General features: G+C 44.5%; 1 protein-coding gene across 10 annotated transcripts in view; it reads left to right on the top strand.

The window, feature by feature from the left end:
- Window positions 1-18,598, top strand: part of PAK3 (p21 (RAC1) activated kinase 3) — a 362,804-nt gene that overhangs the window by 335,462 nt on the left and 8,744 nt on the right. For all 10 annotated transcript variants that reach the window (XM_019660229.1, XM_019660231.1, XM_019660232.1 and 7 more), the window contains one exon: window positions 17,776-17,913. In XM_019660229.1, the coding sequence (XP_019515774.1) occupies window positions 17,776-17,913 (138 nt within the window). The remainder of the gene's footprint in view (window positions 1-17,775; window positions 17,914-18,598) is intronic.

The raw sequence follows: 18,598 nt of genomic DNA on the forward strand, positions 1-18,598 counted from the left end.
AGCTGTTGAACTGCATATAAAATAGAAGTTGAACCAGTTTATGTAACCAAAAATACATGTTTCACAGATCATATCACAGTCTGGCTGTTTTGATACTGATATGGTTATTTGGAAAAGCCCCAAAGAATCATGAAATTACTCTCTTCCTGCTCTAATATTCTAAAATGATATATGCACAAATGTATAAGGTTAAATAGTACTGTTGCGGGATACTCAGACAGAGAGATGGGACACCAAGGCTCGGGAAACAACATTTATTGATGCCGGCATAGGCTCAGCGGATTTACATCCAGAGGCTGAGCCATGAGCCGGACAGGACTCAGGGCTACATACCCTGAGGTTTCCAGGTTGGCACCTAAGATTTATTATTAGGACATGTGGCCTTGTGCCAGTTCCTGACTGGCTCCTGGGTGAGGTAGGAATTCAGAAATGTTAAATGCGGAAGTCTTAATGGCCAGGCGTTCTAGGAGTGTCTTTGTCTGACGCTCCCTGCTACAGCGCAGAATTCTTAGTGACCATGTGGTCCAGGAAAGTATTTGTCTAGGGCCCTCTGCCACATTCCCCCCCTTTGATGTTCAAACCCATATATGGTTAGAGAGCATCATCTCCTTCGACAGGCTGCTGGCCTAGGGGTTGGTACTCCCATAATCTGAGGACCTTAGCGGCAGTCTTATGTTCTACAATTGCCTCTATGAGGGAAGAGGTGGAGTGAATGACAAGGGGCAGAATGCAGGGTAAAAGGAGGCATGCCCCAAGGAGCAGGAGGACAATTCTAATTAATGCTTTAAATCCCCTGAGGGTGGAGAACCATCCTCCAAAGAGACTTTTGGGGTCCCATTCCGTCCATTTTTGAACTGGGACATGGGCAAGTTTTCTAACATTTGTGGCGATAGCGGAGACAGCTTTGCCATTGTTGTCCATCTGTAGACAACAGTCCAACTGATTAAATTTGCCACAGACGCCACCTTCTTCAGCTAGTTAGTAGTCCAGTGCTAGGCAGTTTTGATAAATAGTGGCCCGCATCTGGGTCTGTTGGGTAGCGAGAAGCTCTAAAGCTATTGTAGTTTCATTGGTAATTATTTCCAGAATAGCCTGTAATCTGATAATATGTTTGAGCATGTAAATGGGGGTATGGTATCCCCAACTCCCGTCTTGAGCCCAAGTAGCTGGGCTATAATATTGGATGATTCACTTGGGAGGCCATTCATCTTCCCCCCAGGTTTGATGCCCCCTCATATCGAGGAAACTTTTGGGCTTTATCTGCAAATCCTGGTAAAAGGGGATGCCTAGATCTTGGCTAGTTTGGTTAGGAAGGAGGAAGAAACCAGGCTGGATTATACCAAGTGTACAGCTCCCGGTCCAGTTGGAGGGGAGATGGGAGTATGCTCGTTTGCCACAGATCCAGAATAAGCCATTGGGTGCCACCCAGTGGGTGCTCAGGGTGGAGTTTAAGTTATCCCATATAGTACTGAGGGCCGGGAGTGCATGGAAGGGGTTACCGGTGCCATTAGGAAAGGTGCAGTTGGCAATGGAGGAGCTGCACTGTATCTAAGAGGGAACATGAGGTAGAATTGACGATAGGGCTCCAATACCAGGTTGGAGCTTTGGGCCACCAGCTGAGAGACAAGCCATTTAAGTTTTGGATCCTCCTACATGGAGTGTCTCCCATGCAGTAGGGTATGCCTCCCATGGGTGTAGGGTATGCCTGTCCGGCTGAAACATTCTCCGATTACTTCGGAGGACAGTACCCACCCTAGGGGCCATCTCTGTGAAGGTCGGATTGTGATGCGGTTCCATTGGAGGAGGTCAAGGACAGTTAGGCTAGTTCCCTTCCATGGCCAGTCTTCACTCATGAGCACTCCTTCACATACCTAGCACCCCATGACATCAATTTCCTGGGCTATGCATTCTGCAAGGTCAATAAAGAGGTTTTTTCCCAGAGTTGGAAAACTCACGGTTTTACCCATTTTAGCCTTGAGTTGTCCATATAATTGGGACACTGGAACCTGCTGGTGGGAGGGCGGTTTTGTGGCAGTCTGGTTGATAAGCCATTTAACTGGTCCTGTACGGCCTCCTTTCGGGCCTGATTTTGGACGCCTCCCCCATTGGAGTATCCGACATGGGTTTGGCAGGTCCAACAGATGACCTGATTAGCCCTTTTAACTCCTGGGCAATTGTAGCTGGCTATTGATCATCGAGGAATGGGGCAGGACCAGTAGGATCGGTCTGTATAGGTACAGGCCTGAGGAGTTCTACCCTGATAGCACTGGGCCAGCATATATGTGTAGGCAACAAAGGCTACCTGAGATGTTGTTCCCAGCCAAAAGGACTGGAAGCATGATTTAGGGCATGAGGTGGTGATACCGTTCCCGACTAGGAAGAAAAGGGTGAGGGTAAGGATTAGAGTCCTTGGGATTAGCATCTTTCAAGGAGAAATTCCTCAAGTTTCAGCCGCACGTGGATTGGTCAGCTTCTGGAGTGACCAAAGCAGAGCTGGCAATCTCCTCCTACGGACTAGTGACACCACTGGCTGTCTTTCTCCAGGGAGTGATTTTGAGGGGCTTGGAGGGGTCAGAGGTGCAGTCCCAGCTAGCAGCTGCAGGTTTCATTCTGCTGTGGCGTATCCATGGAGTGATGTCTGCAACCTTAACTGCCGTGGGGGTAGACAAAATGACAGTAAAGGGGCCCCTCCACAGGGGTTTTAGGGGCTCGAGGTTCCATTCCTTAACCTAAATGAATCCCCAGGCTTAAAGGGATGAACTTCAGTTGTTAAGCTAATGGGGATCCTCTCCTGTACCCATTGGTTGAGGTTCTGTAAGGTAGACCCTAACACCTCAAGCTGTTGTCTTAAGGTTAGGTCTCCTATTTCTTTAAGGTCCCCTCGGAGGCCTCTAATGAGCGGATGTGGCCTTCCATATATGACCTCATAAGGGGAAAGGCCCGTCTTCTTGGTGGACCTGAGCGTATCCTCAGGAGCGCTATTGGAAGGGCCTTGTCCCAATGGAGGTGTGTCTCTTGGCACAGTTTCTTCAGGTGGGACTTGAGGGTCTGATTCATGCGTTCTACGTGTTCTTAGCTCTGTGGGCAGTAGGTGGTATGTATCTTCCAAGTGATGCAGAGGAGCTTGGCTAGGAGCTGGATTACTTCTGCTACAAAGGTGGGGCCGTTGTCAGAGCCTTTTGAGAGTGGCAGCCCAAAGCGAGGGATTATTTCCTATAGCAATAGCTGGGCAACTTTCCATGCCTTTTCTGTCTGGGTGGGGAAGGCTTCCACTCACCCTGAGTAGGTGCATACAAATACTAAGAGATATCTAAGACCCTGGAGCATGGCATCTCAGTGAAATCTATTGTGAGATCTTCAAATGGGGTGCCGCCAGTATGTTGGACTCCTGGGGGTAGGACCGGTCCTTCACATGGGTTGTTGCGAGCACAAACAAGTCACTGTTCACAGACTATTCATGAGATACTGGAGAGTCAGGGTACATAGAAGTACCTATTGAGGGTCGATTCTAGGGCATTCCGACCAAAGTGGTTCCATTGGTGGAACTGCTTGACAAAAGCTGGGGCTAGGATCCCTGGTATGACAATGCGGCCGTTTAGAAATTCCCACTATCTGTTACAAAGACGGCTTTCCCCTTCAGTCTTCAATCAGGACTCTTCTGGGTGGGAATATTTGGGATCCCATTTGGCTAAACAGCTGGGAAAGAGGGAGGCTGTTAACATTGGAGGTTCGAGGGTTTCTTCGGCTACAGCTAACTTGGCTGCTTGGTCTGCCTTGCGATTGCCTTGAGCTGTGATGGTGTCGGCCTTTTGGTGGCCCCTGTAGTGTATGACTGCGACCCTTTTGGGTGTCCACACTGCTTCTAGGAGATACAGAATATCTTGTCCATATTTAATTTCCTTCCCTCCTGAATTGATTAATTCCTTTTCTTTGTATAGAGCCCAATGAACATGGAGGGTAGTGAAGGCATACTTAGAGTTGGTATAAATATTGGCTCTTACCCCAGCTGCTAACTGAAGGACGCTAGTCAGGGTGACAAGCTCCACCTTTTGTGCCGAGGTCCCCTGTTGGAGGGGTTTCACTTCAGTGGTGTTGTGTAGAGTTACCACAGCGTATCCAGCCAACTGTCTATTTCCCTGAACGTAGCTGCTACCATCGGTGTAGTATTTTACATCATGGTCCATAAGAGGTTGGTTGGTCAGTTCCGGCCTACTGGAGAACACTTTGTTCACAACTTCGATCCAGTCATGGTCTGGGGGCCCAGGCCCTACAGGCAGTAAAGTGGCCGGGTTTAAAGTCCGTACCACCTCAAGGCAGACTTGTGGGTTTTCACACCGTAGCCCTTGGTACTTGGCAATCCTGGAGTTGGTAAGCCAATAGTGTCCCTTATGATCTAATAGGGCTCGAACTGAGTGTGGAGCCCGGACAGTTAATTCCTGACCCAGGGTCACCTTGTCAGCCTCAGACATGAGGAGGACGATTGCTGCAAGCGCCCTCAGGCAAGGTGGCCATCCTAATGCCACCGAGTCAAGTTGTTTTGAGAGGTAGGCTACTGGCCGGTGCCAATCCCCTAGCAGTTGGGTAAGGACTCCCACTGCCATTGCTGTACATTCATGTACATAGAGGAAGAAAGGCTTGATGTCTGGGAGTCCTAGGCCAGGGACATGAATGAGAGCCCGTTTAAGCTCACTAAAAGCCTTTTGTTGTGGAGATTCCCATAGAAAAGGTTCACGTTTACCCCCCTTTGTGGCTTCATAAAGGGGTTTGGCTATAGTAGAGAAGTTGCAGATCCAGATCCTAAAGAAGCCTGCCGCCCCTAAGAATTTGCAGACCTGTTTTTGAGTAGTGGGGACAGGGATGGTACATACGGCCTGTTTCCTTTCTGGGCCAAGCTGGCGTTTTCCTTGTGACAGGTGGAAACCAAGGTATTTGACCCTGTCTTGGCATATCTGAGCCTTTTTCTTGGAGACCTTGTAGCCTGCTTCCCATAAAAGTTTAAAGACATGATATGTACCCTGCATGCAGTCATCGTAGCTCTTCCTGGCTTGTAAGAGGTCGTCTACATATTGGAGCAGTACACAACCAGTTTGGATGGCTGGAAAGGGCTTTAGGTCCAAAGCCAAGGTGACCCTGAAACTGGTTGGGGAGTTCTTGAAGCCCTGTGGTAGCCTTGTCCATGTTAGCAGGTCTTTGTCCCTATTTTCTGTGTTTTCCCACTGGAAGGCGAAGAGTGGCTGGCTCTGTGGGGCCAGGCGAATACAGAGGAAGGTGTCCTTGAGGTCCAGGCAGGTGAAGTGGGTTACTTCATCTGGGATGAGGCCCAGAAGAGTATATGGATTGGGAACAACTGGGTGTAGAGTAACCATTGCTTGGTTTATTGCTCTCAGGTCCTGCACTGGATGGTAATCTTCAGTTCCCGGCTTTTGGACTGGAAGCAGAGGTGTGTTCAAAGGTGACTGGCAGGGATGAAGAATCCCATATTTTACGAGTCTGTCCAAATGTTTTTGGATGCCAACTTGTGCATTGTGGGGGATGTAGGTTCTGCCCAGGTTTTAGCTCTACAACTACTGGGGTCACATGTCGTGCCAGGCCCAATGGGTTGTCTTCTACCCAAACTCCCGGTATTGAGAAGGGGAGTTCGGGTCCTTCTAGGAACTCTTCTACTAGACCAAAGCATCGCCATTCTTCCTCCCAAGGTATGGTGAGGGACATAATCTTAGCCTCTGATTTGCCCAATGTTACCTCAGCATTGCCACTGTGGTTAAAGGTGATTTGAGCCTGGAGTTTTCCTAGTAGGTCTCTTACCAATAATGCTACAGGGCAGTCCGGCAGGTAGAGGAATTGATGAATAATTTCTCAGCCTCCAAAGGTGCATTGTTGAGGCTGTAGAAAGGGCTGATGGACCCGTCCTCCCATGGCACCCACGATGGTGACCTGCTTTTGGGAGAAAGGGCCTATGGGCTGTATTACAACAGAATGTTCAGCACCTGTGTCAACCATAAAGTCAATGGGTTGGCCCCCAATTAACATTCGGACCATAGGCTCCTGGGGGCCTAGCTGGATGGAGCTCAGTCTGGCCTACTCTTCCCCGTATTCTTCCATGCCAGAGAGTCCGATGAAGATATCTCCAAAAGGGCCTGGCATCTGTTGGGGTGACTGGTAACGGCTGTCAGTGACTTGACCCGGCCTCCCAGGATTCAGACCTATTGGCATCCTCCCCAACTGCTGAGGACATTTATTTTTCCAGTGGCCATGTTGGTGTCAGGAAGCACATTGGTTGTGTCCCAGCCTTGGCCTCCTGGTGTGTGGCCCCCCTTGATGTTGCCCTCGCTAGGGTTGTCCCTGATTTGGGATGGCATTTTGCCCCCAGGTCACAGCCCATTTGACAAGTGCAGCAGCAAGCAAGTCCACCTTTTTCTTCATCTTCTGATTCGGTTCTTGATGAGCTTCTTTGTCACGGTTGACATAGACCTCATATAGTTGCTACTTCTAGGTGTTGCCTGATATTCATGCCAGCAAATTCATCCAGTTTCTGAAGTTTCCACTGGATGTCGCACTGGGACTGCCTGATGAAAGCGCATTGACCATCCGCTGATTCTCAAGGGCCTCAGGATCAAAGGGAGTGTAAAGACAGAACGTTTCACAGTGTCTTTCATAAAATTGGCTTGGGGTCTCCTCGGGCATCTGGAGGACTTCAGAGATCTTGTTCATATTGATGGCTTTTCTGCTACCATCCTTTAGGCCTCCTATAAGGGCTTCTTGATACCGTTCCAGCATCTGGAAGTCCCAGTCTTCATTGGGTTCCCATTGTGGGTCCTCCTCAGGGAAATGGTTCTGGGCATACACTTGAATGTTTAAGGGCCTTGGTGGGGCATGTTCCTCCAGCCATTTTATAGCTCCCTGGGTGACTCGCCGGCGTTCCTCAGTGTTGAAGAGAGTTAGGAGGAGCTGGCAGCAATCAGCCCAGGTGGGATGATGTGTTTGAACGATTGAATGAAGGAGGTCAGTCAAAGCCTGTGGCTTTTCAGTATATGATGGGGTATAATTTTTCCAATTTAAGAGATCGATGGTGGAGAAGGGCTGCTACACAAACCAGCGTCAGCCTCCCTGAATCTGGCCTTCCTGGTCATAGTAGACGGGGCCTCTGGTTTCCCATAGGGGGAGCTGGAGAGCACCAGTCTCACGGCCCTTTGTCTGCAGCTGCTCATCTGTGGGTCTGTACGGAGTCAGGACTGGAGGCAGCGGCATAGCAGGAGGGTCCGGGAAGGGAGTGGTGGGCGGATATGGTCGGGCTGGTGAGGGCACTACTGAAGGCTGGGCTGGCGACTCAGAGGCCCGCAAAAGGGGCAGGTACATAGGTGAATAGGATGGCGGGATCTCCTCCATTTCTGAAGACAAGACCAGCTTTTGCCCCTCTGTTTTGTCCTTAGGCGAATTCCGGGAGGGGACCATAGCTCGGGCTAAAAGAACCTTACTCTGGGTTTCCGAACAGGACCTCAAACAAGGGGGCCGGGTACGTACAATAGCCTCCCACGAGTCGATATAGGGGAACTGGTCATTGTGACTGGGGCTGCTGGTAACAACGAGGTAGACTTTCCTAATTAGGTCCCTGTCGAAGCTTCCCTCTGCTGGCCATTCAACACTGAATGACGGCCAATCAATCTCACAGAAGGTGCGGAGCCTTTAGGGGGTCATCTCAGTGCCATAATCCCCGAGAAACCTTTCTTAAAATTTTTTAACATACATCCTAATGAAGTCTGAATACTCTGTCACCCATCCATGGTAACCACCGAAATCAGCGCAACACACAATCACTCAGAGATTCGCTTTGTCCATCTCTGGCCACTTCCCTCGCAGGGATATTTCAGGTGCCTCTTAGCAATTGATGGGTCGGTATAAACCCCAGACTCAGATCATTAAGCCATATGAGACAATTTAGCGATACCACCCTAAGCCATATGAGACTCACCATGGACCCACGGATCAGGACTCAACACTCACTTCGCAGACAGACTGCATCTCATTTACACGGACTCAAACAGATTCATTCTTTGCCCACTTCCCTGTTCCTGGGAGTCACGGTTTCTCTCAGAAATTGAAAAACTCGGGTCACTCCAGGAGGTGATCAGTCTCCCCTTCTGTCCGCTGATGGACAGGCTACCTTAAGGGACCCAGGTCCTTACCTGTCTGGTCGGGCGGCACTCCCAAGCTGATTCCCTCAGCTCTCTGGGTTACGTTGTGCTCCCGGGTCGGTCCCCCGTGGCCAGTAGGGGAGATGTCCACACTGATGGACAGGGGTCCTCTGACTCCAAGTAGAGTTCGCGTCCCCTTTAGTCTGGGGGAGCCAGGCCTCAGGGCAAGAGAGCGGAAAATATCACCGTCTCCGCCTCCCAGGCGAGCCCCCAATTATGTTGCGGGATAATCGGACAGAGAGAGAGGACATCAAGACTCGGGAAGCAACGTTTATTGATGCTGGCACAGGCTCAGCGGATTTACATCCAGAGGCTGAGCCCTGACCCGGGTGGGACTCGAGGCTATATACCCTGAGGTTTCCAGGTTGGCAGCTAAGATTTATTATTAGGACATGTGGCCTTGTGCCAGTTTCTGACTGGCTCCTGGGTGAGGTAGGCATTCAGAAATATTAAACACGGAAGTCTTAATGGCCATGCGGTCTAGGAATATCTTTGTCTGAAGCTCCCTGCTACAGCTCGGAATCCTTAGTGACCACGTGGTCCAGGAAAGTCTTTGTCTAGAGCCCTCTGCCACAGTACCTTAGAAATTGAAATTAGGTGTGGGTTGAAGAGAAAATGGGAGGTGAAGAAGTCAATATACCGAATGTAGACAATATTTTGAGATGTTTTTGTGAAAAAGGAACAGGGATATAACGCAGTAGCAGAATGGGACCTAGGATCAGGTCCCCTTGACCTCTCGGATTTTCTAGGCTTTATCTTCATTTTTCTTTTTTTTCATTCCACTAGCCAACTCTCTCCCCATTGTCCTTTGGCCCTGTCTTTGCGCAATGTTCTCCTGCTCCCTCTGCTTCTCACAGCTTCTCTCCTCTACCTCCTGCTCCATTTCTCTTTACTTCCTTTTCTATCTCTATACCTACCCCAACCCCCACTTCCAAATCCCCTGTGAATCTAAACCTTGGGTTCTGCTTGGGCTGCCGAGGGTTGCTTCCTGAATACATGTAGCCTGCTCCACGTTTCTTGCAAGCACTGTTAATCCTGAGAGATTAGAATGAGAATATGCATTATCAGAGTCATCTGCAATTTATTTTCTGGTAGGGGCCAGTCCTTTATGCTTGAAAGTAGCACTATCAAGCTAGCCCAACACGTAATCAGTCAGTGGTAACTAATTACCTTTTACCATGAACCTATACAGGGGTAGATCGATAGTAGGTTCATTTTAAATGACTTTTTAAGAATTAAAGAACAACAAAGCGCCCCCCCCATAAGTTGGTGATAGATGAAAAGTACTATGTAAGACAATGAGGGAGCTATATAGACCACCATGCTGATTATTGAGTTATCACTCTGGACTGTTGGGTTGAATAAGTTAAAGTATGAAACACAACATTAGTTATATATAATAATTTTTTTGGAGATTTGAGCCCAATTACTCTCTTCTTAGAAGTAAGGAAATGTCAGGGCCTTTCATGAAATCCACAAATACATCAGAGGCAGCAATACACTCTGGCCTTTAACCTCTGAAATCCCTGGTCATGAGTAAATTAAGTCAGAAGGTGTCAAGTTACTCATTGCCAAATATCTCTCATAAAACACTGAAAGGTAGTTGAAAATTCTAAAATGAGAAAGGAACCAGGACAGCAGTAGGTTGCAGGCAACAACCAGAGTACAAGCTGCTTATAAATGCTCAACATATATATAGACACTGGTGATAACAGTATGAAACCCATCTAACTGGGTACCTGCCCTTTGTCCCGCATTCCCAAGCAAGTGGAAAATGACCTCAAGAGGGCCTGTTTCCTCTCCAGAGGCAGAGGTGGAGTTGCTCCTGCTCAGTGTTCCTTATTTCTTAAAGAACACTTGTCTGCCTCTGGTAGGAGAATTCCTACCTCAGAGACTGGGAACAGTGGGAGGTGGTATTGTGCAGTGGTCAGGAGCATGGACTCTGGTCTCAAATTCCCTGGATTCAAATATTGACTCCTTCCTTGCTAGTTGTATGATTTGAGGCAAGTTATTATATTAACCACACAGGCCTCTGTTTCTTTATCCATCAGTTGGGAATCATAATTGTGTCTACCTGAGGGGGTTGTATGGATTAAGTGAGCTAATAGTAATCATTCAATAAATGTTTACTATTTATTAATACTTCTCATGGACATAGTGTTTTTATATATATGAAGATATAGATGAATAACACTCTTGGTCTTATAGTTAAACTACATTGTATGTTAAATATATTTTTATGAGCTATTCTGGGAGCCAATTTACTATGTATCACAGGATATCTACAGGGAAATCTGTTTTGAGTCCCAAGTATTCAACTTAGAAGCAAATTTTTGTACCACACTATGTCCTCTTTGTTAAGTGAGTCTTCATATCAGTGCTGAGAACTTTCGTGGTTACTAACACATTTCCATGTTTATTTTCTAACATGGTTGTTTCCTGCTTTGTTTTCTAACATCTTAACCTAAAATTTGTAAACTGCTATAATGACCTGGAGTCACAACTGAAGCTTTTAAATTAAATGGTTAATCCTGTTGTAAAACTGCCTTAACAAAAATTTATTAGGCACATATGGATTGTTTGGGAGAAATGTGGTAACTTCTAAGATGACTGCTTTGATCTTTTTTAACTGAGGAAATTGCCAATAAGTTAAATTGAATTATTCCTTCAACTGGGTGAAGTAGTTTTCTTTGAGTACTTAGGTAAATTTAGTTACACATTGGGGTTGGTGAAAACTGTGGTATTTGTGTGTTATTGCCAAGAGATGTGAATTATTAAGAATTCCAGAACATCACAAACTTCTAGGTATATCACATTGAAGAAGGCCACCATTTTTTTGGCCAAAGGTTGTCTTTCTAACATTATAAATAAGGTCATTAGGTCATAGGGCCTGTATTGCCTCACCTTAGGAATTAAACAGACCTTGTTCAATGATGTAGCCGAAGATTCATCAAAAGCACCTATTCTGTTCAACATCAGTAAGAGAAGACTAAGTTTCTGAACTATGTTTCAAGTTCCAGAGAGCACTTGTTTTTTTCTCTTCTTCTCTGAGTGTGCCCAACACAGATTACCATGTTATAATCATCGTTTTTTTTTCAGTTTTCCCTCCCTGTAATGGAATCTCCTTACATACACTGCTCATAGAGCTCTCTTCCTTCACCCACACTGACGAGTGGGTAGTCAGAAGTTACTACATGCCAGGCCTGTTCAGCTCTGAAAAGGTGCTCCTGTCATTCTCTGTGTATCTTTTCATATGTTTAATAGTTTACTTTAGGTACTGAGCTTTAATATTTTGTATGTCAAAGCCTGTTATATTCCAAGATCAGTTAAATTTATTTATACATTTTGACTCTCATTTCATTCAACAAGATAAACATTTATTGGACAACTCTTTTGAGCCAATTGTGATGAAATCCAGAGATGATCAAGACACAATTCTCCCCTTCATAGTCCAAGATGGTAGACCTGTAAAGAAGTAGCAGCACTCACAATAGAGTGTGAAAATAGGCACATGAACAAAGGGCTGTGGTAACTCAAAGCAGGGAATAGCTAACTCTTTCTGCAGGGTGACCAACTATCCCAGTTTGCTGTGGTTTTGAGGGACATGGGAACTTCAGTGCTAAAACCTAGGACAGTCCACAGAAAACCGAAGTGGTTGATCACGGTATCTATCTGGGAGAGATGGATAAGGCTGTAAGAAGGAAGTGCCTTTTGAAATACAGCTTGAAAAACAAGTAGACGTTCACCAGGCACTTAAGGGAAATGAAAATAGCATTTTAGGCAGATATGAAACAAATTGGTGTGAATAGTATGTAAGCTTTGGCCAACATGTGCACATGTGTGGGGGAGGGGAAAGAAGGGCTCCAAGGGCTAGATGGATGGGCAGGTGCCCAGTTAGGGAGGACCTCATATATCAGCTAAGGAATCTTTACATGTCCTGTGGATGAGTGGTTTTCAAATGACTATAGTGATTCCCTGGTTCAAATAAAACCTTGCTTGGAAGCATAAATAGAGAAACAAAAGACATATTTCTCCAATTGAAACAGATATCTGTGGGTGCAGAGTCCTAGAATCTCTGTACCTATTTCCCTCTTCCACCTTAGTTGCCCTTGAGGGGAATTTGAGGAAGTACAGTTTAAAAACTACATTTTTGAATCAAAATTTTTTAAAGCAGAAAAATGGATGTCATGATGAGGTCTCTGATGGGATAGATTGTTAAGGAGTATGGACTGAACAATGAAAAGTCTTGAGTGAAGAAAACCAAATGGGACGCTATTGTAACAGTGTGAGAGCTCAAACTTAAGTGGACAATGGGGTTAGAGAGAAGTGGATGAGTATGAAAGACATTTCTCAGTTGTATTAACAGAAACTATAGACTGATTATAGTAAGGGTAGGGGGGTAAGGTTGCTGGATGAGGAAGGAGGAAAACTCAAGGATTATTCTTGGGTTTCTTAAGTAAGAAACAAGCAACTATAGAGGAAATCTCTAGTATAATTTCTAATAGCCAGCTCTCTTTTTTTGAGTTTTTACTGACTCAGATAAAACCAAAATGTGATCACTCATGCTTAGGTATTCTTTCCTCAGTCTTTTCTCATCTAAGACTTAACTTGACTAGTAAAATCCTTTTTGCTATGATGTTGTATTGGCTACAATTGTATTTGTCTCTCATTAGCAGGGCTATGGATAGCAATTTTCTGTTAACAACGATAGTGCCCAGCTGACACACAGGATGTGTTCCAAAAGTTCATTGTTAATTATTTGAAACTCAGAATGCATTTTCCCATAGAACTGGCATTATGTATATAGTAGGTTCCCAGGCCAGTCCACAAAGGCCAGGTTAGCCCATAACATAACTGAAAGTGTGGATTTTTGCAATGGAAATTAGTTAGAAGTAATCCTGTTGCAATTAAAATGAAAACAATTGTTGAAAAAGAAATTGTCTGGGTTTTTGTTTCCTTCAAGGGATATACTTGATGAAAAGCAGGTTTAATCTTAGGAAGACAGAAATAGATGAGGATTTTTGTGTGAATTGGACAGCACAGTCTTTTAAATTCATTTAATATTTTGGAGGGTTTTAAAAATAATAACAAGCAGTCATATTCATTGTAGAAAATTTGGAAAATTGAAAGCATGTTAACAATTAAGTCACCAATAATCCCACCATCCAGAGAGAAGCACTGTTAACATGATGGTGTATTTCCTTTCAACCTTTTGTTGAGCAAACATGCATTTTTTAATCAGTCCAACAATATTAACTACAGTACATCCACATGCTAAACTATTATGCTGTCCTTAAAATGATATTTCTGAAGCATTTTTAAAAACATCACACAATATTTATGATATAGTGTTGAATAAAAGGCAGTCATGCCTTTGATACCTGGACTGGGGACGAGGGTGTGTAAGTAGATCAGTACTATTCAACCAGGCAGGAGTCGTCTATTAGGCTACCAACCAAGACTCCCCACCATTAGTCCCATCCCTCCCACACACACCACAATAAACAAACAAACAAACAAAACCCCATAACCATTCTTTTTGTAGAAATTTAAAAGAGGACATATGCACTCTTTGAAGTGCTGTAGAGGTTCATAGCACTGGCTCCTTATTACTTCTATTCTCCTTTAAATTAAAGGACTTTCTTTTCCCTTGCTGCACTATCACTAGCACCATTCAGGCTTCACAACTATGATCAAGGTCATTTGTAAAATTCATAAGTGGAATGGAAATAGGTGTATGTGTTTCCTGAGGTAATTAGGCATGGACTGAAGAGAGATGAAAAAGACTTAGATAACGATGTATAACGATGTATGTGTACTTGTGGGGAACAAGATTATTACAGAATTGTACACCTGAAATCTATGTAAATTTGCTAACAATTGTCACCCCAATAAACTTTAATAATAATAAAAAAGAATGTATTGAGCTAAGAATGGTGAAAGGAAAGTGAGAAAATGAAACAGTATAACATGCAAACATAACTAGGCAGAGTGGAAAGAGAGAAAAGAGATGTGCTTGTTTAGGATTGGCTTGGCTACAGAGCAGAATAAAAGCAAGCAAAGGGCAGAGAGTGTGGCAGAATTGTGGCCAGCTTAAATACGAGTTTTGGGAGGGGGCAGTAAATGTAATTTACAGTGACCAATTTTCTTTTAATAAGGGAACTAAAATGGTTTGTGAGGACAGGTGCTTCAAGCACTAATCAACATAAACTAAAAACACTCTGTTTGAACTTAATTTATCTACTGGGATTGTGTGCTATTTGATTTTAGCCCAATCGATGATTTCCTAGCAGTATAGTTTATGTATTCCTTTTCCATACTATCTACTTTCAGTTAAGACTAGATTTGCCACTGACTTGTATTTTGTCATGGAAGTCCTAATAGCTGCCTCCAGCATTTGCTGTTCATCAACCAAGGAATTGAAAATTAGAAAGAATGTTAAATGTCAACTGTAATTTTACACACATATATATATATATGTATATATATCTCGTCACAGGATGTGGAGTGCAGCATAAGGAATAGTCAATGGAATTGTAACAGCTATGTATGATGCCAGAGGGGTTAGATTATAGGAGGAGGTTATCACTTTGTGAGGGGTGTAAATGTCTAACTAGTACATTGTTTTCTACACCTGAAACTAATAAAACAATCATTTGAAACAAAGAAAATTAGAAAGAAGTGGTTGGGGAAAGGAATGTTTGTTTGGAGGAGGGCATATTTACATGTTTGGGGTTTTTTTAATGTTCTAGGGGCAAAAAACAAAAAGGTTCATCTCAGTCTATAGAAACATGTAGCATTGTAATTCTCACGCATCACTCTTCAAGAGAATCCCCCTCTATGAGACTTTGTGGCTATCCCATTTGGGGTACTTATGATGCATAGATTCTGAGTTATTATGTGGGCCGCAAGTCCTTGGCCAGTGTCTCAATGTTGGGTATAAATTGGAATCTCCTGGAGAGCTTAAAAAAGTACCAATGCCTAGGTTCCACCCCCAGGGATTTTTAATTGGTCTGGGCTGAGAACTGGGAACTATTATGGGAATCTTTTAAGTCTTCTCTGGGAATCTTGGAACCTCTAGTTTAGCCTGTTGCTTAATTACCTGGGTGGATTAAACCAGTTCTCAAAGTGTGGTCCTGGAACCAGCAGCTTCAACATCAACAGGGATCTCATTAGGATGAAAATGTTGGGGCCCCTCCCCAGATTTACTGAATCACAAACTCTGAGGGTTACCCAGGAATCTGTATTATAACAAGCCCTCTAGGTGATTCTAGTGCATGCTATAGGTTGACAGCCACTGATTAAACAGTCCTTCCTAACCCTTTCTAAGGTACATCTGTGGAGTTTTCTGGAAAGAAGGAGAGATGCCCTCACTAGCTGATGAAAACTAGCCTGGGAAAGGACTTTGATTGAATTGCTTTTAATAATACTATTAAGAGCCATGGTGGAGAAAGGGGAAAGGGGATGATAATTTGCTGTGAAAAGCAAGCAAGTTCAGGAGATAGCATGTCTTCATAATAGTTAGGGGGTTGGTCACATAGACAGGCATAACCCTGGTGAAAATGCCTTCAGGAAAACTACTTATCCTTCAAGACCTTGTTCAAATGTCAACCTCTTCTGTGAAGCTATCTCTGAGCTCTGGTGTAAGCAGCTTTATCCTTGTATGTACTTTACACATGCTACTTTCCTTGATTAGGTCTTGTCTCAGTGTATTGTGGCTCTCTCTGTCTGTCCCCCTCCCTAAATTGTGTGATCTTTGAAAACAGGACATTCTCTTATTGATCTCTGGATCTCCATTGTCTAATACAATACATACCTGTGTTGGGACGGAGCACCAGGAGAGCAGTTTCCAGGCTCTCAGCCTCACCTGGAAAGTGTGCTGGCTCGGTTATTGGATGGCAGTCACCTGTCACTGGTTGCCATCATCTGTGACTGGTTTGCCATGGGCTGTGGCCAGTTGGCCATTAGCTGCTATTGTTTTGCTTATAACTGCCGTGGCTGTGTTAGCAAGTGTAGATGTCCTTGGTTGTGCGGAACTACTTCCTGTGTCTTGCCTGGCCACCAGTGAGACTTTGACAGCAGGAAGACCCCTTTGTTGGGGGTATTGGTAGATGCTTGCTTATTGTGTCTCAACCGGCCGCCATCAAGAATCTAGTGGTATGGGGGCCGGCCGAGTGGCACGTTGTTTAAGAACTGGCTTGGGATGCCAGAGGGCCCCGGTTTGGCTCCCACATATGAGGGCCAGTGACACTGCCCTCCACAGATAAGATGCTGAACAACAGCTCAACCTGGAGCTGGGCTGCCGTGAGTCGCCAGTGATGGCGTAGGCTGCAGCCCCGGCTGAAGTGGGTTGCCATGGGCTACCATGTGGAGACAGCAGCCAGCGTGAGCGGCCATCCAGAAGCTGGCGGCTGATCTGCCTCTCCAGGGAAGAGCACAATGATGGTGCCAGCTTGGGCCAGTGAAGCAGCGTCCTCCACAACTAGACTGAAGAACGAAACAACAGCAACTTGCCTGTTCCCCGTCCCCCAATTCCCCAGCACTGTTCCCCTCCCCCAATTCCCCAATTTAAAAAAAAGAATATAGTGGTATAAACCCCCTATCTGTGGCTCTGTTGTTGTTCCTTTCCAGCCTCACTGAATCCTGTGTTGTGGGAGCTGAGCTCTGGCATGACACTTGGCATGACAACCTGATACATACTTAATGCTCTAGAATTGTTTGCTTAGAGGAGGCATGAGGAATGGCCAGCTTTTGGGCTGTCGAGAGCCTTTGAACGATGGGCTTTGTGAATTCATCATGGTCTTGGGTCCAACTCTGCCTTGACAACTAAGGCCTTTGATTTTGTCAGCACACCATGAGTAGATTTCTGTCAGTGGTGGCCTTACACAACAGTGATTTGAGATATATTAGCAAGTTAGTACTGTCAGGTGCCAGCACTAATGTTAATTTTTCTTATATTTTCTGTTATTATAGGTAGACCTTCATGGAAATCTAATTAAAATCTATAGGGATACATCTGCCACAGTTCAAAAGTACTTGAGTCCTTGGGCCCCACGAGTTACCTCTTATCCAGGCACTGCCATCTTCTAGTACTTTGTACTTCTCTAATTCTATAATGTACTCTGTTCATGCCTGGGATGCTCACAAATATTCTTTAAGTTAAACACTTAGGAAATTACAATCGCCTTTGCAACCATGCCTTCTGGAGGTCAACACAATTGGATGTATATGTGTTCCCCAACTATTTAGAGTCAGCAATTCTCAGGAAATCCTTGGTTTAATTTCCTAGGTGGTTAATCATACATATGGATTTTTACTGGCTTAACTCTCAGAGAACAACCTTATAACCTTATTTCCAAGTTTTATTTGGGAAGGTAGGGCGTTTGACTGTTACCTCAGTTACTGCCAAGAGTAATAATTTCTAAATGTTATAAAAATTTTGAAATTTTGTCAGTGTCATTCTCTAAAATGGAATTTTTAAGACTTTGGGTATAAACCAGAAGAAACTGGATTTGTGCCTTCTGTGCTAACTCATAATCCTAATATGTACGAGCTGAATAGATTTTTCTAATTTTTTATATAGGCATTATATCTGATAGCTACTAATGGAACCCCAGAGCTCCAGAATCCTGAGAGACTGTCAGCTGTATTCCGTGACTTTTTAAATCGCTGTCTTGAGATGGATGTGGATAGGCGAGGATCTGCCAAGGAGCTTTTGCAGGTGAAAATAAAATAGGACAATTACAAAGAGAGTCATTATATTGAGCTTTTCTATCTCAATATGTGACAGCAAAAAACCTCTGTCCAGAGATGTATAGTGAGAGTTATGCTATAACCATGTGATTTTAGACCACAGGCACATAAGTAGAGGCATGTATCTGATACATGATTAATTCGCATGTTCCCTTTCTTCTGAGAAGTTGGCAGTTTAATCTTTAAATCTGTTTTGTCCTTCCTGGAGTCTTATTTTGCAAGCAAAAAAAAAAAAACATTGTGAACCTCTGGTGTTGCTGTTTTGTTCTAAACTTTACGTATGCCCCTAGATGTTGTATGCAGGTGCTCTTGGCTGGAAGTAATTCTCTAGATAACTATGCAATTACTTCTGTTTGCTATTCTAATGCTTTACTGGTCAAAGCCCCTTTACTTGTGTGGCCAAGTGTCAGGCACCTGCTTGCCTGGGTGAGTACCATCCAGGTTATAGAGTGCCTCTATAACCATTTGTCCTATTTGTGGTTCTCAGGGATTAGTATATAAGATAATTAGTACCTACTATGTACCAAATTCTTTGCACATGTCTCATTTAATTCTTAAAACAACACTATAGGGTTGGTGTTATTATCCCATGTTACAGATGTAGAAATTGAGGCTCACACAGCTATTGAGTGGCAGAACTGAAATTTGAACCC

The sequence above is a fragment of the Hipposideros armiger genome, unplaced genomic scaffold (assembly GCF_001890085.2).
Source record: "Hipposideros armiger isolate ML-2016 unplaced genomic scaffold, ASM189008v1 scaffold_314, whole genome shotgun sequence".
In the NCBI taxonomy this organism is placed as follows: domain Eukaryota; kingdom Metazoa; phylum Chordata; class Mammalia; order Chiroptera; family Hipposideridae; genus Hipposideros; species Hipposideros armiger.